General features: G+C 53.7%; 1 protein-coding gene across 2 annotated transcripts; it reads left to right on the top strand.

Annotated features, from left to right (window-relative positions):
* Positions 1-1420: 1420 nt before the first annotated feature.
* Positions 1421-22309, top strand: BIK (BCL2 interacting killer). Of its 2 annotated transcripts, none has more exons than XM_025282473.3 (5): positions 1421-1901; positions 19172-19321; positions 20563-20670; positions 21352-21469; positions 22115-22309. In XM_025282473.3, the coding sequence occupies exons 2-5, from the start codon at positions 19179-19181 to the stop codon at positions 22193-22195; spliced, it is 450 nt and encodes a 149-aa protein (XP_025138258.2). In that variant the 5' UTR covers positions 1421-1901; positions 19172-19178; the 3' UTR covers positions 22196-22309. The 2 variants fall into 2 exon arrangements, with proteins under 2 accessions (XP_025138258.2, XP_044796738.1); XM_044940803.2 differs by having other exon boundaries at positions 1425-1828.
* The last annotated feature ends 511 nt before the right edge of the window (positions 22310-22820 follow it).

Below are 22820 nucleotides of genomic sequence, written 5' to 3'. Positions count from 1 at the left end.
TTTCTGATGTCTCCTCTCTCCTGGGAGGTTTCAGGGGCCCTTCTCTACCACCCATTTCCCCCCAGACCCAGGAGCACCAGAGCAGCGGGGGGCTGTCCTCACCATGGCAATAGGAACACAGGTGAGGTGGATGGTACAGCTGGAAGGATAGGGGGTGGGAGGAAGCGGGGACAGGAAGACCCTTGGCTTTGGTAGGATGCTGCTGAGGCTGTTTCTACAAAGCTAGAGTCTGACTTTTCATATCTGTGAAAAAGACTTAAAAATACCTAAAGCCTGGACTTCCCTGGTGGTCCACTGGTTAAGAATCCACCTGCTGGGACTTCCCTAATGGTCCAATGGCTAAGGCTCTGAGATCCCAGTGCACGGAGCCTGGGGTTCGATTCCTGGTCAGGGAACTAAGATCCCGCATGCTGCAACTCCGGGAGCTGGTGATGGACAGGGAGGCCTGCCGTGCTGCAGTCCATGGGGTCGCAAACAGTCAGACACGACTGAGCGACTGAACTGAACTGGTGCTGCAACTAAGACCTGGCACAGCCAAATAAAGAAAGAAAGAAAGAATCCGCCTGCCAGTGGAGGGGACACAAGTTCCATCCCTGGTCGGGGAAGATCCCACATGCCTCAGAGGAACGAAGCCCCTGCGGCACAACTACTGAGTCCACTTGCAGAGCCCTTGCTCCACAGCAAGAGAAGCAACTGCAGGGAGAAGCGCAGACAACCAGAAAAAGTCCGCAGGGAGCAACACGAAGGCGCAGCACAGCCATAAATAAATAAATTGAAAAAAAAAAAAAAAGAGCCTAACGCCTGATGGCTGCAGGGCCTGGGGGAGGGAGGAGGAGTTACTGTTTAGCAGGTGTTTTCAAACATGGGAAGTTATGGAGATGGATGGTAGTGATGGTCGAATGTGCTTTGCCTTTTCATACTGCTCATGGGGCTCTCAAGGCAAGAATACTGAAATGCTTTGCCATTCCCTTCTCCAGCGGACCACGTTTTGTCAGAACTCTTCACCATGACGCTTAAAGAGCTGACTCATTGGAAAAGACTCTGATGCTGGGAAAGATTGAGAGCAGGAGGCAAAGGGGCAACAGAAGATTAGATGGTTGGATGGTATCACTGACTCAATGGACATGAGTTGAGCAAACGCCGAGAGATAGTGGAGGACCGGGAAGCCTGGCGTGCTGTAGTCCATGGGGTTGCAAAGAGTCGGACATGACTTTAGGGACTGAAGAACAACATGAATACCACTACACAGCGCACTTCCAAATAGTAAAGATGGTACATTTTGTTTTGTGCATTTTCACGAAATTAAAAAAAAAAAAGTTGAAGAAAAAAACAAACTCAAACAAAACTTAACTCCTGAAGCTGCCAGCACAGAGAGCTGGGATATTTGAGCACTGAAGTCACGCTGTCATTTAGCAGGTCGTTAAGTTCTCTTTCTTGCATGTGCATGAAAAAAAAAAAAAGCATCAAGCAGCCCTAAGGACTTCTTTGAGGCCATCCATGTCAAGACCCTGGATCACCCACCCCAATGCAGTCAGGGGGATTCATCCGGACAGTTCTACGGAGCGAACCACAAACTTGCAGAGCGCAGGAGGCAGAGAGACACTATCCGAGTAAACAGATCACCCCCTAGCAGTTCTGTTGCCTTTTGGACCCCGCTAGGTCCTGGAGTCGGGCGGGGAGGCGGCCCTGGGGGCGGGCCGGGGCGGGGCCGGCGGTTGACACCCTGGCGCACGCGGGCCCCTCGCAGCAGACAATACGCCTCGCGGCTCGAGCCCTGTGGACGCCGCCGCCGTCACCACCCGCCGCCACTGCCACCGCCGGACGCGAGGTGAGCCCTCCCGCCCTTGCTGTGACCCTCGCTCCGCTGCCGGCCACCCCTCCGCCCAGCCCGAGCCCGGCAGGTGAGCGCCCTGGGGCTGCCCTGGGCGCCCGCTGGAAGGTAGAGAGGCCAGTGGCCCCAGATTTTCCTGTCCCGGCTGGATTACTTACTTGCGGGCGGCGTCTGGGGACCCTGGCTCCGAAACACCCCTCTCGCTGGCCGGGGTGGGGGGGGGGGCGGGGCTCCAGTTCTCCGGTGGGCGATCTTGGCATCCGCGGACCCTGGGGGCCTCAGTCTCCGCATCTGTGCAATGGGGGCGGCCCGTCTGCGCCGCGCCCGGGGGACCCGGCGCCCGATCGCCCTTCTCCTCCCTCCGAGGCCAGACTCCCAGGTCCTCTGGGCATAGGACCCGAGCGCAGGGCTGCCAGCCCAGGGCCGCGACGGCGCGGTCCCCCCAAAAAGAAAAAGGATGGGGGCGGGGGAGGAAGATGGCGTCGGGAACCGGTCCCCGCCGGCCCCGGGGTGCCCGGGCGCCGCGCACCGGCCAGGGGGCCCGAGCCCGGCCGGACGCGGGACGCGGGGAAGTCCGGAACAGGAACTGCGCGCCGGGCGGGCGCGGCGCCCTCTGCCTGCCCACGCCCGGGGCAGGTGCGCCCCGCGGGGAAGGCGCCCTGGCCGCTGGTGCAAAGCAGGGACCGCCGGGCGCGCCCCATCCGGGGACCGCGAGGCGTCCCGCCGCCAGCCTCGCGCGGCCAGGACCGGCCCTGAGGGGCTCCGGGCTTCCCACCTCCTGGGTGTGAGTCGTTTGTAAACCGTTAATTGTTACTATAGTTTTCGCCAGGACGTTGTTGTTCTTGCCGCTGCTGCTATTGTAGCGTTTTCCAAGCACCTATGCGGCCTGGTTTCCTTCCTAAGCTTCGCTGCAGCTCCCCGGGAAGGGAGGGTTATGGCTTTATCCTACCACGTTAGGGAGGGCTCTGTGCTGGCCGGCCTCCAAGGACGGAAGGCCTCCTTGTACGGTTGGAGAAACTGAGCCTGAGTTCAGGAGGCATTATAAATGCTGTCTAGCCAAAAAGCCCAGAGCTGTTTCCTAGAAGCCAAGCCAAGCTCTCCACTCAGCCACTTTCTGGCTGTGTTGTCTTCGTTGGGTTCTGGCACCCCTGAGCCTCAGTTGCTCATTCTGTAAAATGGGTCCATGAGGTTTCCCACCAGGGCTGGAGGAACACCACCGCTGAGTGTTGGTGGCCGTTAGTGACTTCTCCGGAGTCAGCTCTTTAACTCTATTCTACTTATTCTGGGCTGCCCTTGAAATGAGTTCTTAGGAGGAGCAGCACACTTGGGGCGATTGGCACCTGATGCTGCAGTGGCCGGGATCCCGGTCTTAGCACTGGGCTGGTGGTGCTGGTCTTGCGCATGGTCTCATCTCCCCTCCCTTCTCAGTCCAGGATTTGGGGATTTCCCACCGTCTTAACCTCAGGGTCACTGTGGCTTCTCCAGCCTTACCAACATTAGCTTGTACAAGTTTACTTTTGCTTGTGTTTGGTTTGGGAGGAGTGGAGTCTGGGGAGAGGGGCTTCTGGGGGGCAGTGCCTTGGAATGTCCTTCAGGGCAGGAAACAGTTTTAACTTACCCTCTAAGATGGCTGCCAGGTGACTTTATTTTTTTTTTGGTGGGAACTATATCAGCAGGAATATTTCTCTAAGCACCAGAGGTTCTGTGCAGCCTTCCATGGGAGCGGGTGAGGCCTAAAATAAGTGGAGTGATGTACTTTGGCACCACCCCTGTGGATGCCAGACTCCCTATCGCAATTGCTTCTCCTCTGAGAAGTCTTCTGTGAATACCTGATCTGGAGCCGCAGCCCTCCCACTGTTCCTGGGGGTTCCTCTGCCCTAAAGCTCTCTCTCTCTCTCTCTTTTTTTTTTTTTGATAAGTAAGAAGTGAATTTATTTAGAGAGATACACATACCATAGACAGAATAGAGTCTGTCTCAGCGAGAACGGCCTTGGGAGAAGTATACTCTATTGACGGTGTGGGCTGGCCTAGGATTTTACTTTATTGTTTTCAGGACTCTCAAGACAGTGTGGAAATTACACGTGCTCACTTAGTATGATTTACACAAGCCTGTAGCTCCACTGGAACAGGAATTTATTTATTTATTTTTTCTTTTTGGCCATGCCACACAGCTTGTGGGATCTTAGTTCCCCGACCAGGGATCAAACCTGGGCCCCTTGACACTGGAAGCGCAGAGTCTTAACCACTGGACCGCCAGGGAAGTCCTAGAACAGGAGTTGAGAAAGATCACACTAGAGTATCCCCCGTGCCCATCACAACCTGGGCACTCTGGGAAAAAGCTAGTTAGAGCTTCTAAACATAGCTGGTTGTATGTATCAATATGTTTATTGAAAGTTTTATTAGGTGGTCTATAGGTGTAGAAACTGGGTTTCCCTGGTGGCTCAGACGGTAAAGAATCTGCCTGCAATGCGGGAGACCTGAGTTCCTTCCCTGAGTTGGGAAGATCCCCTGGAGGGGAGGGCATGGCAACCCCCTAAAGTCTTCTTGCCTGGAGAATCCCCATGGACAGAGGAGCCTGGCGGGCTACAGTCCACTGGGTCACAGAGTCAGACGCAACTGAGCGACTGAGCACAAGCACAGATACAGAAATTGAGCTGCAAAGAAAGGAGAGAGCAGTGGTCGTCCGTTTTCTCACGTCTGGTCGTCTAGGAAATGGACGGGGGTCCTCGGTGAACGGTTCCATCCACCAGTGAGTCTTGACCCTGACCTCCGAGGTGTTTCCCCCTCTCCCTGGAAAGCATCCTGTTTTTAGTGATCCCATTAAGTTTGTAGACAATTAATGGTTTCTGGCTTCCCCTCCCGTGACCGTAGTGGATCCCACGAGAGTCGGGCTGTTTTTCTCTTGGCCCAGAACAATTCTTCGGTGTTTCAAGGAAGTTCCCGGCACGCTTGGGTTTTGTTGTCGGCAGCCACCAGGAAGCCTGCGGCGGGTCTGAGTGGACCTGTGCGGCCGGCGCTTTGTCCTGCCGTGGGTTGGTTGGGGCTGGGCCCTGGGCGAAATACAGAATGTAAGCAAATAAGTCCGCGGCCCGAGTCCCTCGCTGGCCTGGAGGCGGGCAGGAGAGGCTGGACCTGGTGGTCAGGGCCCTGGGCGGGCTTGGGGAGGGCAGCTGATTTCCCTAGTGTCAATATTGGGCTGTGACAACAGAAAACACCCTCCGGGCCTTGCCAGGCGCTGCCTGGTAAACCTGTTTTTCTGGAGGTGGGAGAAGACCTGGGGTCCCCCAGAGTCTGAGAGGAGAGGCAGGCTCGGGGCCGGAGTGGGCAGCCCACATGGCTCTCTGGGCAGAGGCACTGGGTCTGGCATGGAACTCAGCGGAGGCTCGGAGGCCGGCCAGAGAGATGGGCGGATTTCCCATTTGCAGACAATGACGCATCCGGGAAATCCCAGCGGTGAACTGGGTGGGCGTGCACCGCGGCGGAGCTCCAAGTTCACGGACCAAGAGCCTCCCGTTAGTGAGCACTGACTGTATACCAGCGGTCCCCAACCCTTTTGACACTAGCAATCAGTTTCCGCAGACTTGTGCGGAGGGGATGGTTTGGGGATGATTCAAGCACGCTGCACTGATCATGCTCTTTTTCTGTTATTATTACATTGTGATATGGAATGAAATAATTATATAGCTCACCATCATGCAGAATCAGTGGGAGCCCCGAGCTTGTTTTCCTGAGCTCAGGTGGTCATGCGGGCGTCGGGGAGTGGCTGTAGGTACGGATGAGGCTTTGCTCGTTCACCTGCCGCTCACCTCCTGCTGTGTGGCTGGGTTGCTAACAGGCCGTGCACCCATCCAGGTTTTCGGCCCAGGGGTTGGGACCCTGCTGACCTCTGCCTCCTCTCAAAAGCTGAGCGTGTCCGGTCCAGCGTGCCCTGGCCAGGAGTTGACTGTCCTGTGAGCCCAGTCCCTTCATTCTGTTGGACCTTGTATTATCTGGTTCCCTTGGGCTGTCCTCATTCACTAGTTCCTGCTCTGAGCCAGGGCAGACAGACAGGTAAACATTTAATGAGACTGTCATGGGCTGTGTGCCTAATCCAGGTCTGTTTACACAAGGTGCTGGGTTAGGAGCAATTAATTCTGTCCTGGGAGGAAGTAAGTTCTGAGCCTGGAGGAAGACGCAGGTCCCTGATGCCAACCTGGGGAGGTAGCAGGAGGTGTAAAGGTGGGCTTGAGGGTGTGGAAAGAGAGGAGTAGGCAGCCTAGGATCTGTCCCCGGGAAGGGGAGCCCCCAAGGCTGCTGATTGGAGGGGTCCGTGTCCAGATCTGGTAAGTGGTTGAGACCCCGCAGCGCTGGGGAGACCCAAAACTGTCTGGAAGGAAGGAGACCATGAGAGCCACATCTCTCTGAGCCCCTAGTGTCTGGACCCAGGAGCACATAGTCCTTCATGTAAATTCTTACAAACTTTAATTGAACTATATTTGATTTACAGTATGTGTTACTTTCAGGTATACAACAGAGTGATCTGGATATCTGTATATATATGTATATAGATATAATCTTTTCTATTAGGTTATCACAGGACACTGAATGTGGTGTCCTGTGCTATATAGTAAGTCCTTGTTTGTTTTATATATGGTAGTGTAGATCTCTTAATCTGACACTCCTGATTTATACTCCCTCTTTCCCCATTGGTAAACATAAATTTTCTATGCCTGAGTCTCTTTAGTAAATAAATTTATTTGTTCTGTTTTAGATTTCACATATAAGTGATATCAGTTGTCTTTCTCTGTTTGAGAATGATAATCTCTAGGTTCATACATGTTGCTGCAAATGGCAATAGTTCATTCTTTTTGAAAAAAAAGTGAAAGTTGGTCACTCAGTCGTGTGTGGCTCTTTGCAATCCCGTGGACTGTAGCCTACCAGGCTCCTCTGTCCATGGAATTCTCCAGTCAAGAATACTGGAGTGGGTTGCCAATTCATTCTCCAGGGGATCTTCCCAACCCAGTGACTGAACCTGGGTCTCCTGCATTGCAGGCAGATTCTTTACTGTTTGAGCCACAGGGAAGCCCTCATTCATATTATAACTGAGTAATATTTCATGTGTGTGTGTGTTTGGGCGGGGGGGATTTCCCAGGTGTGTGTGGGGGGTTCTCAGGTGGCTCAAAGTAAAAGAATCCACCTGCAATGCAGGAGATGGGGGTTTGATCCATGACTCGAGAAGATCCCCTGGAGAAGGTAATGGCAACCCAGCCCACTCGGATATGACTTCACAACAGAACAACAGCAACACACACACACACACACACACCCCCTACATCTTAAACTAATCATCTGTTGGTGGGCACTTGGATTGTTTCCATGTCCTGGCTGTTGGAAATAGCACTACTGCGAACGTGAGTTTCATCTTTTCCAGATATGTGTCTAGAGTGGGGCTGCTGGATCGTGTGGTAGCTCTGTTTTCAGTTTTTTAAGGACCCTCCACACTGTTGTGCATGGTGTCTGTACCAGTTTACATTCCCACCGACAGTGTAGGAGGATTCCCTATCCCCATGCCCTCTTCAGCATTTATTGTTTGACATACAGCCTTTTTAAACGTATGCAGCAGACCCAAGCAGTACCTTGCCACTGTTCTTTTTCTAATGGAGATGGACGCCCGGGGCCCCTTTTAGGTGGCCACAAGGACGCGGCCCACTGGGACCCCCTGCAGACCGGCCGTGCAAGGCCTCCTCACCGTGATCCCCGCCTGGTTCCTCCTCACTTCATGACGTGTGTATTCTAACGGACACCGTAGTCTGGGTGGTTCATAAGCCACAGATACTTACCTCTCACTGTTCTGGATGCTTGAAGGCCAAGGTCAGGGTGCCACAGACTTCCTGTGTCCCCAGTGGAGGATGTGAAGAGAGCACTCCTGGGCCTGGTTTAGCAGAGTCCTAACCCATTAGCAGAGCCCTCGGGATCTCCTTGCCTCCCTGGGCCCTCCCCTCCTTTTTCCATCCATGGGCATTAGGTTTTCCACAGAGGAATTTGGGGCGGGGCAGAAACTTTCAGATCTCAGCCAACTGGTTTAAAGCCAATTTCATAATCAGTTGTCAAGAGAATTATTCATCTGTTACGCTTCAGTTTTTTTTTTTTTAATGGATATTTGAGCGGGAAAGAACAGAAAAGAATCTGTCCCCAGTGCTTGTTTAGTAAGTGAAGAATTAGGGGGTCCAGCGGGGCTTTTGGCTAAGATCGAGTGTAGTGTGGGAATTTCCTGGTGGCTCAGTGGTAAAGAATTCACCTGTCAATGCAGGAGATGAAAGAGAAGCAGATTGGATCCCTGGGTTGGGAAGATCCCCCTGGAGGAAGAAATGGCAACCCGATCCAGTATTCTTGCCTGGGAAATCCCATGGACAGAGGAGCCTGGTGGGCTACAGTCCAGGGGGTCGCAAAGAGTCAGACACGACTGAGCGACTGAGCACAGGGGCTAAGGAATTTGTCCAGAGTACCACAGCCAAGCTGGATCAGAACCCAGGTGTGCTTGCAGCCCAGGGCCCCTCGGCTCAGCGTTTTCCTTCATAAATAATGTGTAACCAGTGAGATGTAAACACAGCCCAGAGCAGGTTCCATGTCTTGGTCCTGTCGATCACAGCTAACCATGACTTCTTCCCATGATACGCGGAGGCCCACCTCCTTCCATTTTAGAGGGAGGAGAAGGGGGCGCTGGTTTTGCATCACTCTTTCCACTGACATTCCTGAGATCCTTGGGCCAGGCCCTGGGGACCTGGAGCCCAGTCATCTCACAGCAGCTCTGGCCAAGAATGTGTCCTGGAGTTGGGGCCGGATGTCATGGAGCTCCTCTGCTTAAGTGGGCGACAGACCCGTCACTGTTCGTTCTTGTTTGTTTGTTTTAGCTCCACTCAGAATATTCTTTTAAATTAAATTTTGGCTGCACTGGAGTTGCTTGGGCTTAATCGCCCTGAGGTATGTAGGATCTTCCCAGACCAGGAATCGAACCCATGTCCCCCTGCACTGGCAGGTGGCTTCTTATCCACCAGGGAAGTCCAGAATATTTTTAATAATGCACATTTCTTAAAAAAAAAAAAAAATTCATCTTACAAATTGTCCTGCAATCCAAATATACAGTAGCTTGGAAAATAATGTTTAGAAAACAAAAACCAATGTAAAAGACGGATTAAAACAGCTAGAACAGTCCAGGCTTTATATGGCTCTGATTTTACGGTTTTCTTATTGCATCATCAGTGTCAGAAATCTGTTCCTTCAGCTGGCTCCATTGCTCAGGATTTAAAGAAGTACCTTTTCTTCCTGGTTTTATTTTACCTTCCAGATCCATCTAATAGTCTCAGCCCTTCACTGTTCTAACCCTTAGGAGGCTGGACTCAGTAGATGCAAATCAAAAGTGTGTGGGGTTACTGAGCTTTAAACTACAGGACCAGAGAGGGCAAGCCTTTGCCCGAGGCCACCCCAGCTGGAAGCCAGTTGGATTTCTCACTCTCTCTTTTGTTTAATATATTTTATTCTTATTTAATTATTTGACTGCGCCGGGTCTTGGCATGTGGGATCTGGTTCCCTGATCCTGGATCGAACCCAGGCCCTCTGCATCGGGAGCTCGAAGTCTTAGCCCCTAGACCCCCAGGGCAGTCCCGAGGTTGGATCTCTTGCAGTGTCTGCACCTGGTTCAAGGTGGCCCACGTCAGCACCTGCACCAGGCTTCAAGGCAGAGCGCTGAGATGCTGGTGCAGTGGTAGGGCTGAGGAAGCCTGTTTCAAGCTGTGCTTAGTGGCTCAGTCGTGTCCGACTCTCTGCAACCCCGTGCACTGTAGCACCGCCAGGCTGCTCTGTCCATGGGGATTCTCCAGGCAAGACTACTGGAGCGGGCTATCACGCTGCTGGCTTCCAGCTCCTACGTTGAATTTCAAGCCTTTTGCTTAAAATACCTTTCCCTCCTCTTACCTTCTTCTCGGCTCCCCCGCCCACCTTCCCCACCCCCTCTCACCCCGTTGTTTCTCCATCACTTAAAGGAAGTGAGCCCCGCCCACCTGAGACCAGCTGCTTCGGGCATCTGCAGGTTCCTAAGTCTGGCCTCCCCTGCCAGGTGGGGAGGGCGTGGGTGGGGTGGGGGCTGGGACGGGTTGGATGCTCGATTCCTGAAATAGACCTTGAAGACAAACATCACCCTTTCAGACAAACATCATCCTTTCAGAACGAAAATTCAGGTGATGAACTGGAAACAATTATTTTTGCTCAATTTTTTGAATCAGTGAGACTAACACCAATATTCAGGAAGACAGAAACATGCAGAGTTAAAAAAAAATTTAAGTCTCCTTCTTACCTTTGTCCCGGAGAGGCCCCTTCCCCTCTTTCCTGATCTTCTTTCTCTTTTGGGAGATGGATCTGTGCAGATAGAGGTGTTTGTCTATTTTTTTTTTTTTAATATGTGTGCAGCACAGAAGACAAAAGCAGAAGGGGACGACAGGATGAGATGGTTGGATGGCATCACGGACTCAATGGACACGAGTTTGAGCAAACTCCGGGAGATAGTGAAGGACAGAGGAGCCTGGCAGAGGAGCCACGGGGTGGCAGGGAGTCAGCCACCGTAGCCACTGAACAGTAATAACACAGCACAGTTCATCTGCGTTCCCCGCTGTGTTCACGCGCCTTCAAGATCTTGGCGCAGGGGTACCTGCCAGGTACATGCAGGCCTGCACGGAGGATGCATTTCTAGAAATCAAAGGGCTTGTGTGCTTGTGACTTTGATCAGATCAGATCAGTCACTCAGTCGTGTCCAACTCTTTGCGACCCCATGAATCGCAGCACGCCAGGCCTCCCTGTCCATCACCAACTCCCGGAGTTCACTCAGACTCACGTCCATCAAGTCAGTGATGCCATCCAGCCATCTCATCCTCTGTTGTCCCCTTCTCCTCCTGCCCCCAATCCCTCCCAGCATCAGAGTCTTTTCCAATGAATCAACTCTTCGCATGAGGTGGCCAAAGTACTGGAGTTTCAGCTTTAGCATCATTCCCTCCAAAGAAATCCCAGGGCTGATCTCCTTCAGAATGGACTGGTTGGATCTCCTTGCAGTCCAAGGGACTCTCAAGAGTCTTCTCCAACACCACAGTTCAAAAGCATCAATTCTTCGGCGCTCAGCCTTCTTCACAGTCCAACTCTCACATCCATACATGACCACAGGAAAAAACATAGCCTTGACTAGACGAACCTTTGTTGGCAAAGTAATTTCTCTGCTTTTGAATATGCTATCTAGGTTGGTCATAACTTTCCTTCCAAGGAGCAAGCGTCTTTTAATTTCATGGCTGCAGTCACCATCTGTAGTGATTTTGGAGCCCAGAAAAATAAAGTCTGACACTGTTTCCACTGTTTCCCCATCTATTTCCCATGAAGTGATGGGACCGGATGCCATGATCTTCGTTTTCTGAATGTTGAGCTTTAAGCCAACTTGTTCACTCTCCACTTTCACTTTCATCAAGAGGCTTTTGAGTTCCTCTTCACTTTCTGCCATAAGGGTGGTGTCATCTGCATATCTGAGGTTATTGATATTTCTCCTGGCAATCTTGATTCCAGCTTGTGTTTCTTCCAGTCCAGCGTTTCTCATGATGTACTCTGCACATAAATTAAATAAACAGGGTGACAATATACAGCCTTGACGAACTCCTTTTCCTATTTGGAACCAGTCTGTTGTTCCATGTCCAGTTCTAACTGTTGCTTCCTGACCTGCATACAAATTTCTCAAGAGGCAGATCAGGTGGTCCAGTATTCCCATCTCTTTCAGAATTTTCCACAGTTTATTGTGATCCACATAGTCAAAGGCTTTGGCATAGTCAATAAAGCAGAAATAGATGTTTTTCTGGAACTCTCTTGCTTTTTCCATGATCCAGCGGATGTTGGCAATTTGGTCTCTGGTTCCTCTGCCTTTTCTAAAACCAGCTTGAACATCAGGAATTTCACGGTTGGCATATTGCTGAAGCCTGGCTTGGAGAATTTTGAGCATTACTTTACTAGCGTGTGAGATGAGTGCAATTGTGCGATAGTTTGAGCATTCTTTGGCATTGCCTTTCTTTGGGATTGGAATGAAAACGGACCTTTTCCAGACCTGTGGCCACTGCTGAGTTTTCCAAATTTGCTGGCATATTGAGTGCAGCACTTTCACAGCATCATCTTCCAGGATGGAATAGCTCAACTGGAATTCCATCACCTCCACTAGCTTTGTTCGTAGTGATGCTTTCTAAGGCCCACTTGACTTCACATTCCAGGATGTCTGGCTCTAGGTCAGTGATCACACCATCGTGATTATCTGGGTCGTGAAGATCTTTTTTGTACAGTTCTTCTGTGTATTCTTGCCATCTCTTCTTAATATCTTCTGTTTCTGTTGATAGACACTGTCAAACTGACCCCCAGAGAAGTAGGGACTAGCGGTCTCTCACTCCCTTCTGGATCTGTTGATTCCTTAACCAGCTATGGAGCTCCCTACTCCCGCGAGGTGGCAGAAAATGGGCAACCGTTGTATCTTTTGATGCTCTTTGCAACCCTGGAGACTGTGCTGCTTCTGTGCAGAAGAACTCTCTCTGAGCTGGGTGACTCTGAGTTAGGTGACTGCTCCTGGTCTCACGGCAGTGACAGGGCTGGGACAGGAACCTGCATCTGTCCTGCCCAAGTCAGGGCTTTTCTGCTTGATGCTGTGGGCACTGAGTGCTTTGTATGCCAGGGCCTTGGGGAGACATGTGTGTGTGTGGGCCCCCGAAGGAAAAGACTGGGGGCCAGGGCTTTGCATCTGGGTCCAGAGCATCCACTGGCCTGGCCCCGAGGACTCACTTACCAGAGGGGGCCTCACCTGTTCTTGCTTTGCTGCAAGGCCCTCAGGGACATGGGGAAGGTTGGGCTGGGGGGCAACTCAGGGTTCACCCCCTCTACAAGGCAGGGGCAGCTGTTTCCATCCCAGGGTGTGTGTGGAAGAGGCACACCCGTGACATTGCAGCCTGGCTGGTCCAGAGCTGACGCCCCCTCCTTCCAAGCCCCACAGGCGTCCTCGTGACTGTGGGGGCTGCTGCTGAGAGGTTCGATTTGCATCCTGAGATCCAGCGGAAAATGGGTTTCCACTGCGTGTGTAGGAGGGTGAGCGTGGGCTGCCGCCTGCGTGGGTGTGCCTTCCTTTCCACCAAAGAAGAGTTTTAAACTCCTCCTTTGCAAATACACTGGGGAAAAAAAATAGACGCTTGAAACCAGTCCAGGCTCCTGAATCTGCAGCTGCAGTGATGTCAGTTCTCGCCCCCCTGTTTAGCGACTCGACAAGCATTTATCTGCCCGGTGCTGTGGGCTGGGAAGCAGGGATTAATAACGATAGTGACAACAGTTCCTTTTTTTTTTTTTAACTTTTGTTTGGCTGCACCACAGGGCTCGCAGGATCTTAGCTCCCCAGCTAGGGATGGAACCCCGGGCCCCCTGCAGGGTAAGCTCCGAGTCCTAACCACTGGACCACTAGGGAAGTCCCAGCTCCTGGTTGTCCCCCGTGGAATGGCTCTTGCTGGTGTCCTCATTGAGGAGTGAGGGAGCTGGGCACAAGGGTTGTCCCCCAGGACACCCAGCGGGGGCCAACAGGGGTGTCAGAGGAGAGCGGGAATGGCCAGCAGCACTGCCCAGGCGAAGACTGGAGGCCTGACATGTCTGAGCACGCACTCTTTAGTGTGGTGGGAGCCGGGTTAGGATTGGGGCAGCAGGGCTGAGGTGACCAGAGGGAGAAGCAGCTCCTGGTAGTGTCCCCTGAGGGGCCTGGGGAGTGATGGAGCAGGTGGAGGGGTCAAATCTGAGGCTGCTGCGTGGAGGTCAGATTGGAGGCCCCCAGCAGGAGACACACCAGACAGGATGGGCCCAGCCCTCAGCCTCCGCTGGAGTGAGGGGGCCGCTGGGAGGGACCAGCTCTGGGGGACTGCTGCAAGGCCCCTGCTCCCACTGTCCTCTCGCTCAGATCTAGAGCCCAAGGCCAGCCTAGGTCTGCTTGTTGATTCTCCTCTGTTAGTACCAGCCAGAACCATTGCACTGACTGGGGCAAGAAGGCTAAGGACTTGAATTTCTTCACTTCTTTCATTGATAGATACGGGGTTAAGTGGTGAGCATTTTCATCCACGTACAGGGCTTAAATCAGTGCTTGACAATAGTTGATACCCAAACATCAGCCAGGATTATAAGACAGTTAGTGTTAGTTCTTTTTTAAGAACACATTCTTTATTTGGCTGCACTGGGTCCTGTGGCATGTGGAATTTTTAGTCCCCTGACCAGGGAACCTGGGCCCCCTGCATTGGGGGTGCAGAGTCTTAGCCACTGGACCCCCAGGGAAGTCTCTAGTGCTGGCTCTTGCCCGGAAAAGGAACCCTATTAGCATGGGACCATTATGCCTATTTAGCAGATAAGGAAACTGAGGGTCTTGCCCAAGATCTCACTGCAAGTGAGTGGTTGGTTAGGATGTCAGTTCAATATCCCCCCACCTGTTTTGGAGCATCAGGGCAGGGCTCAGATGATGATCAAGGGAAGAGGAGAGTCTGGTGTCTATCCCAGGCCAGCTCTGATCAGAGAGGTCCAGAAGGGTCTGGGGACCCGCATGAAGGTGCAGAAGGGGCAGGCCCTGCCCCCAGACAGTTGAGTTCACTTGGGGAGGCACCACTCATGATGCTCAGCCACCTCAAAGCTGGTCACATGCAGTGCAGGCCTCACGCCCGTGCTGCCAGTCATCGCTGTCCCAGGTCAGGCGCCGGCCCCGTAGGACTCAGGGACCCTCATCCTTTGGTACCCAAGGTGCCCAAGGATTCTAGGCACGTCTACTGGGAACCGAGGGATATTGGGATAGTGGCTCAAGGTGAAGCTTGAGCCACGTGCCCGATGAAGTCCCCAGCTGCTGCTGCTGCTAAGTCACTTCAATCATGTCCGACTCTGTGCGACCCCAGAGACGGCAGCCCACCAGGCTCCTCCATCCCTGGGATTCTCCAGGCAAGAATACTGGGGTGGGTTGCCATTTCCTTCTCCAATGCATGAAACTGAAAAGTGAAAGTGAAGTTGCTCAGTTGTGCCCAACTCTTAGCGATCCCATGGACTGCAGCCTACCAGGCTCCTCCGTCCATGGGATGTTCCAGGCAAGAGTACTGGAGTGGGGTATGAAGTCCCCTGGTGACCCCTTACCAGAGGGGCAAGGGTGTCCATGGGAGCACAAGCCATCTCTGGGAAGAGAACAGCCCCGTGCAGAGGGGCTTGGAGGGGGAGTGAGGGGCTAAGGGAGCAGAGACAGATGCAAATAAGGGCTGGGCCAGCTTTCCCTTGAAAATGGCTATTTGCATAGACACTCTGTGGCCTGGTGCCTGAGGGCAGCGAGAGCTCCTGGTCCGAGTTCCTGAAATGCTGGCCTAACACGAGGTCAAGTTCACTGGGCTTTGAATCTGTTTAATGTTAAAACCTGTTTCCATTTATCTGGATCTTTTAAGTCCTTTAATGGAATTTGTATTTATCCATAAAGGCATTTTTTTGGGGGGTCACCCCCCCTGCATTGCACAGTGTGCGGGATCCTAATTACCCAACCAGGGAATGGAACCCTAACCCCTGCAGTGGAAGCTGGGAGTCTCAACCACTGGATCGCCATGGAAGTTCTTGTCCATACAGATTTTAAGCACCCTTTCTTAGATTAAAAAAACCTTATATTTCCTGATCAGAAACCTTATCTTTCCACAGTTGTATTTCCTGTCTACAGTATTTTCAGGTTGTCTTGTAGGAATGCTCTTGAGTTTTCTGTGTTGATCTAGCTTGTTAAGACTCATTTACAGGACTTCCTGGGCAGTCCAGTGGTTAACACTCATGGCCCAAAAAAGAAAGAAAGAAGAAGTTTGTTGTTATCATTCTTTAGTAAGTTGTGTCCAGCTCTTCGTGACCGCACGGACTGTAGCCCGCCAAGCTTCTCTGTCCATGGCATTTCCCAGGCAAGGCTGCTAGAGTGGGTTGCCATTTCTTCCTCCAGAGTGTCTTCCCCATCCAGGGATCAAACCTGAGTCTCCTGCGTTGGCAGGCAGGTTCTTTACCACTGAGCCGCCAGGGAAGCCCCAAAGAAAAGACTCATTTACCATTTTCCCTATAAATCTAACTTAAGTCCACTCCCCTCCCCGACCATGGCATCAGTGCCCCTCCTTCCAGGGGCGTTGACCTGGGAGCAGGGTCTGTGACCCTGGTTCAGCATCTCCTAATCATAAGGGGGAGGGATAGTAGTCATCCCTGGCTACAGAAGTGGCTTCAAACCGCACTAGTTATGTCATCTACTCTTTCGGGCCGTGTGGCAGGTGGCTCTAGACTCACTCCATAGCTTTTAACTGACAGACCCCAGAACGAATGGGTGAGGATTTAGGCACCCGGAGTGGCCCCTGCGCTGGGTGTCTGTGTTGCTAACAGCCTTTTAGGGGTCTTAGAGACGTCCCCGGGACCCTCCCTGTCTGTGTGTGCGGGCCTGCTGGTAGCGGGGTTGGGGTGGGGTCGCTGGCGGCAGGGGCAGCCTGCTTTTAACACTTTGGCTGCAGGTGCCCTCGGCAGGTGGCTGCGCCCTTCCCCTCACCCCGCCTTGGGTGCCAGGGGCCACCCTCCTGGCTCCACCCACCAGGCCTGACCTGACAGAGCCTTTCAGCCCTCGGGGGAAGGGGCTGTCCTGACAGGTGCGGGTGGCATCTGTCAGACTGGGGCTCTTTTGTGGCCCCTGTGGCTGTGTGTACACCTCAGCTCCCTCCAGCCCCAGTGCCCGCGACCTGCCTTTCACATCGCGCTTTCATCTGGAACAGATGTAAAACTGTTTCTCTCCCAGGAAACTGAAGCAGCCCGCTCGCTCCCTTTGATGCAGACTCTGTGGAACAATGCTGTCCTTATGCGATTTCTTTCTCAAAGGCCAGGGTGCCCCAGACACCCAGATACCTGTGTGCGCCATCAGATGACGTCATGTCCATCTCTGCGTGCAGCTTGGTTGCATTGTTGAGAATGACTTGTCTAGACTCGCCCGGCAGCACCTGGAGGACCCAGGAAACTTACCTGCCTGCCCACGAGCCCCTGCCCTGTCTTTGCGTTTCCTTTAGCGCTGAGAGCACGAGTGCGCTCTGGGTGTGGCTCTGCATCCCTGTGCTTGTGTACCTCTTAGCCGCAGTCAGGAATGAACATTGGTCCACCCTGGCCTGGGAAGCAGGAGGCCCGGGTGTAAAGCAGGTGATTGTTGATACAATTAATTTTTTTTGGGGGGGTGCCACAGCCATGGCATGTGGGATCTTAGTTCCCTGACCAGCAGTGGAACTGGTGCCCCCTGCCCTGGAAGCACAGAGTCCTAGCCACGGGACTCCAGGGAAGTCCCTACCGTTAATTATTATTGAAAGAATAGTGGATTGAGATACAGAGGTCATAACAGTGCTGCTCCCCACCAGGCTGTGCTCAAAGTATTAGTACCTGGGATGCCCCTGATGGTCCAGAGGTTAGGAATCTGCCTTGCAGTGCAGGGGATGGACGTTCATACCCTGGTCGGGGAACTAAGATTCCACATACCTTGGAGCAACTAAATGGGCGCGTCACAACTAGAGAGTCGGAGCACTGGAACGAAAGGTCCCACATGATACATTGACACCCAACACTGAGCCAAATAAGTGGATCAATGTTTTCAAAACTGTTTTGACACTTAAAGGAGGTTCCTTCATCCCCCAGCAGCCTAGCTGGGGGGCTCCTGATCCCTTACCTATGAGAAAACTGTGACATCACACAGCCCCTGAGTGGAAGAGCTGGGATTTGAACTCGGGCCCTTTGGCTCTTCACTGTGTTCTGGAGCGAAGGCTGTTTGATACAGTGTAGGGTAAATTCTGGTGAGCACTGTCATAGGCCTAACCACCTGTCACACATGATGATGTAAACAGAGCTGCCCAGTCTGTGTCTGCTCCCTTTCAACCCCCAGGTCAGACTGAGACCTCATTGACCGGAAGTGGGTTACAGGCCCACCACTAGCTTCAAGGCATGCCGGGGAAAGTGAGAACAGAAGCATTGGAACTGGTGAACACACGTCAGGGCCACCCCAGTGAAAGCTAGACTTATTAGCAAGGAGCCCGGGAGTGGAGAGCTGAGACAGTCAAGTGGAGAAAGGAGGTTATAAAATACTGGGGAAGGAGTGATCCCATTTTTTTTTTTTTTTAGGTTCTCATTAGTTATCTGTTTAATACATTTTGTTGTTCAGTCACTAAGTGGTGTCCAACTCTTTTCAACCCCATGGACTGCAGCACGCCAGGCTTCCTTGTCCTTCATCATCTCCCAGAGTTTGCTCAAACTCATGTCCATTGAGTCAGTGATGCCATCCAACCTTCTCATCCTCTGTCATCCCCTTCTCCTCTGCCTTCAGTCTTTCCCAGCATCAGGGTCTTTTCCAATGAGGTCAGTTCTTCGCATCAGGTGGCCAAAGGATTGGAGTTTCAGTTTCAGCATCAGTCCTTCCAATGAATATTTAGGGTTGATTTCCTTTAGGATTGACTGGTTGATCTCCTTGCAGTCCAAGGGACTCTCAAGAGTCTGCTCCAGCACCACAATCCAAAAGCATAAGTTCTTTGGCTCTCAGCCTTCTTTATGGTCCAACTCTCACATCCATACATGACTACTGGAAAAACCACGGCTTTGATATATGTCAGTCCCAATCTCCCAGTTCATCCAACCCCACTCCTAGGCATGATCCCGGTTTTGAAAACGTGTGTGCTATGCTGTGCATGTGTTTAAAAACTGACAGTATCTCTCTGGGAGTTGGGATTGGGAATGACTTTTCTTTGCTTAGCCTGTGATATTTGCCTCTTTCTGCTTAGGGGGAGTAGCAGTAGGAATCTGGCAGAACCCAAGGAATTGGCACTCTGGATGGAGCCCAGCCTTAGTCCACTATGACACCAGACATTTGGGATTTTTTGTTTGACTATAGGCCTTTTGGGGATAGCATCAGAGCCTTGCACTTATAGTCTGGTTTTCTCTTTTTTGGGGGGCCACACCGTATGACTTGCGGGATCTTAGTTCCCCGACCAAGAATTGAACCCGGGCCGCAGCAGTGAGAGTGTCCAGTCCTAACCACTGGGCCGCCAGGGAAGAAGCCCCTGATTCTCTTTCCACAAAGGAAGAAGGCAAGACCCCTTATAAATCTTCTCCAAATCCCCGAGAGATGGATGAGAGAGAACAGAGAGGCATGGTGACCCTCCCAGAGGCTCAGAGCAGAATTCATGCCAGGGGGAGCCGGGATAGAGGTAAGGTGCTAGTAAATGATACCCCAGATTGCACACATCTGAGCATCTAGTCCTTGTCTTTTTCTTCCAGAGAAGAAATGTATCAAGCAAGACCCCTCTCTAGGAACCTCTTTTTGTACACCTTCCTCCAAAACCATGGCCCAGGCTTCCTGGACGACCAAGACTCAGGGCTTCCCGGTGTGACCAGTATCTTGGAGTTCCACCCCATCTCCCCCTACAGGTAGGGGTAACCTTGGGCCCGGCCCACCCTCATTCCTGGTCAATGACTGTGGCAGGTGGTTAGCAGAGCCCTCTGCGTTCTCCGGGCAGGGCTGCAGCGTGGAAATTCCCCGGGCGTGGTCACGGAGGCAAGCGCCCTGGGCAGAGCTGCTCACAAAGGAACCCCTCCAAGCACCCAGCATAGTCAGTCCCAGGACCGCCCTGCAGTGCTGGCCATCAGAATGACTCAAGCTCGTGGCCTTGACGGAGTGCCTCCTGGCCCTTCTGACCACAGTCATATCAAGGTCTCATAAGAGATGGATTTGGTTTTAGAGTACCGGAAGGAGGTGGTTTCAGATGCAGTTCCCAACCCTGGCGATCAAGGCAGGGAGGGGGAGACTGTCCCAGCATCAGTGCCAGGCTTCTAGAGGCTTCCCTCCTGCTTCAGGCCTCGGAAAACTCTTAGCCATTAGGCCTTGGGCTTGGGCTTGGGGCTGGTCGGAATCTTAGGGATGGAGGGACTTGGAAACCTGCCCCCTTCCCCTCCGTGTAGATGGAGTTGGGGGCAGTGTCGTCCTGACTTTAGCCTGCCACCTGATTGTCCGCCAGCCCTCCCTAGCATCACCGTCCCCTCCTCCTCTCCTTCCCCCACCTCCCCGCCCAGACTGGGCAGGTGGCCGGAGCTAGGCTGGGAGGGACTTGGAGTCCGGGGAATTTCCAGCCAAGTCACCGGGTTGGAATGTGGGCAGCCCCCTGGGAGCAAGGCTGAAGCCAGCCCAGGTGCCCAGGGTGTGAATGTGAGCATCTCCGTTTCCATCAGGGAGTCAGTGGTGGGGGAGGGCCAGGTAGCCCCTCCTTTCTCAGAAGGGGTGGTGACATCAGAGGTGGGTTCGAGATTAGGGGCTGGGAAACATGTCCCAGGGTGCCTCCCTGGACTCTCTGGGGCACTCGGATTACCTTGGAGGGGAAGGGAGGCTAGCTGTTGTCACAGGCATTGAGTGTCTCCCTGCCCTCCCACAAGACAGGGTGGGGGCAGGCTCCACTGGGGCAGCCCCCTCCCCAGGGTCCAGCATCTGTGCTCCAGGGACCTCCCTTGGGGATGGGACCTCACTGGCTTCTTCTGAAGCAAAGTAGGAGCCAGAGGAGGGGGCGTGCGAGGGTTCCCTGCCCCCACCTTGGTGGATCTGGAAGTGGATCTGGGGGTCTGGGGGCGTGGGGTCACCAGCCCAACCACCCCAGGTCCCTTTCCTTGCCTCCCCGCAGTGACAGTCCACACTACCTGGCCATGCAGCTGGCCTCTATTGCCGATGAAATGGAGCTGAGGTTGCTGCTTCCCCAGTTCGTTGAGCCCTTCTGGATGACCATGTACAGGTGACAAGCCCCACTGGGCCAAGGACGCCCGTAGACCAGGGCTGGCCCCCCGCAGCTCCACTCCCGGTGGGGGGGCAGCCCAGAGCCCAGAGCCACCTAGTCCCTGGAGCTGTCCTGGGCCGCAGACCCCAGTGCCCTCCTCTCCCCGCTATCTTCAAGCCAAGATAGCCCCTTTCCAGAAGAGTCTTGACTGAAGACAACAGGAAGTGCTCAGGGAGCCGGGATGGAGCTCCGTGCCCAGCGTTATGGGCAGAGCCTTCTGCATGGGGGTGGGTGCCCTTGCAGGAGGACTTAGCTGCCAGCATTTGCCAGCTTCCCTGTGGGTTCTCAGAACCTCACAGACTTGCCCGGGTGAGACCAGAGAGAGCCTTGACTACCGAAGACCAGGATGCAAGCTGGCAGGGTGTCTTGGTGTCCAGGGAAGCAGCCTGCCTTAGAGGGGCCCGGGTCTCTCTCGGAACACGACTCCTCTCGCACCGGCCTCTGGGAGCCCATGAGCGGTGGGGCGTTGCCCAGCTCCCAGGACGCAAGTCCAGATCCCCACCGGGGTGAATTTAGAACCAGAGGGCTGGGTGACAGTGGGTGGGAGGGGACAGGCCCTCTTCCCCCCAGTGGTCCCCTGTGGGCCACCTCTTGCCCCTGCTCCTGTGTAACGGCCCTGCCCCCTTTTCTGTCTTGCAGCTTGTTTTTCCCCTACAGCCATGTAGGGCTCAGGGATGTTCTGAGAAGCTTTATGGCTGCTTTCACCAACCTTAGGGAGAACCGAAGGCTCTGGAGCTTCCTGACTCTCAGGGACCGGGTAAGCGAGCCTTGAACTCCTGACCTTGATTTCCATCCGGTGAGTGGTGACTGCTCTGGAGCGGCTGCTTGGGGCTCACCCTCTCTGGATGTCACTCCCGACTGTCTTGTCTGGCCTGCTCCCCGCATCTTCTGCCACTGCCTGGTCTCCAGGGGCCTCTGGGTTTGAGGCTGTGGCTCATGGGCTGGATGCACGCATCTGCTTCCTCATCTGGGCTGTGTTTTTCCCCCTCTGCCAGGAATTGCCTTCATCAGGCAGACCGGCTGCTCACAGTTGCCTCTTGTCCTGGCGAGCAGCTTTCCGGACCCCTCCCCTTCCCTCCCCATCAGTGCCCCAGTCCATTCTGTCAATATCACACGGGTTTTCCTGGCAGACCAGCAGCCCTCAGTGGGCCGGCCTCTTCTCCTGCCGCCTCCTCAGGGCCACGGTCCTCTCCTGCCCCTCCCGTGTTTCCTATCTTTCTGTTCACCCTGTCCCAGACCCCCCCAGTTCTTCCTGCAGCCCCCACGTTACCTGATGACTCCCCGCACCACCCCCGTTCCCACCCTTGCCTGGCTGGCTCCCCGTGTTCCCAGGGCGGGGGGTTGAACGGGCGGGCCTCCTGCCAACTTGAGGTCCTCACCTGTCGCCACCTTCATCCCACAGGTGTCGCCCAGCCTGTGGCCCGAGCTGGCGCTGTCCCTGCTGGTGGTGGCGATGCTCAGCTGGGGATGCCGCCTCCACTGACCGCACTGCTGGTCAGTGTGGGGGTGGGGCTGGCCCCCCCTCTCGACCACCACCCTGGCGGTGGCCCTGTTTTGGTGGTGTTGTCTTTTAACTGTTTTCTGATGATGCTTTTTTTTTTTTTAATTTAAACTCTGAGTGCTGGGACACTGAGGTTCATACTAGTTTTTTTTCTTTTTTTTTTTTGTAAGAGAAATGAATTTATTATACCTCTGGGGTCGTTACTGGTTAATGACCTGCTCTCCCGGCGCCAGCCCGCTCTGCGGTGGCCTGTCCTGGGACGGAGCCTCCCTTTCACGGGTTGGTCGAACAGGGGGCGGCGGGGGGAGTGCTGGTCACACCCCCGTGTCTGGGATGCCCGTGGCACAGAGAATCTGCTGGAATAGATTTCTGCGGGGCGAGGAGAGCTCAATAAAATGTTGGTTTCCAGCCAGTCTCTGGTCCTCTCTGGGGTTGGTGGGCTGCACCCTGCCGGTGGGGTGTGGGGGAAGGCAGGGCGTGCTCCGGGTCACCAGGGCACCTGCGGCTCCACCCAGCTCCCAGCTCCTTCCTGCACCTGCCACGGCTGGCGTGCTGTTTGGCCTGCACGAGCTGGATCACTCCCTCATCACGTCTTGGTGCTTGAAGC

This window comes from Bubalus bubalis, chromosome 4, assembly GCF_019923935.1.
Source record: "Bubalus bubalis isolate 160015118507 breed Murrah chromosome 4, NDDB_SH_1, whole genome shotgun sequence".
Lineage (NCBI taxonomy): Eukaryota > Metazoa > Chordata > Mammalia > Artiodactyla > Bovidae > Bubalus > Bubalus bubalis.
Note: the sequence above shows the minus strand (reverse complement) of the source record. Positions and strands in the feature narration are given on the sequence as shown.

Coding starts and splice junctions, on each gene's coding strand:
- BIK (XM_025282473.3), top strand. CDS start 19,179: ATGTATCAAGCAAGACCCCTCTCTAGGAACCTCTTTTTGTACACCTTC. Junction 19,322..20,562: donor CACCCCATCTCCCCCTACAG/GTAGGGGTAACC, acceptor GCCTCCCCGCAG/TGACAGTCCACACTACCTGG. Junction 20,671..21,351: donor TTCTGGATGACCATGTACAG/GTGACAAGCCCC, acceptor TCTGTCTTGCAG/CTTGTTTTTCCCCTACAGCC.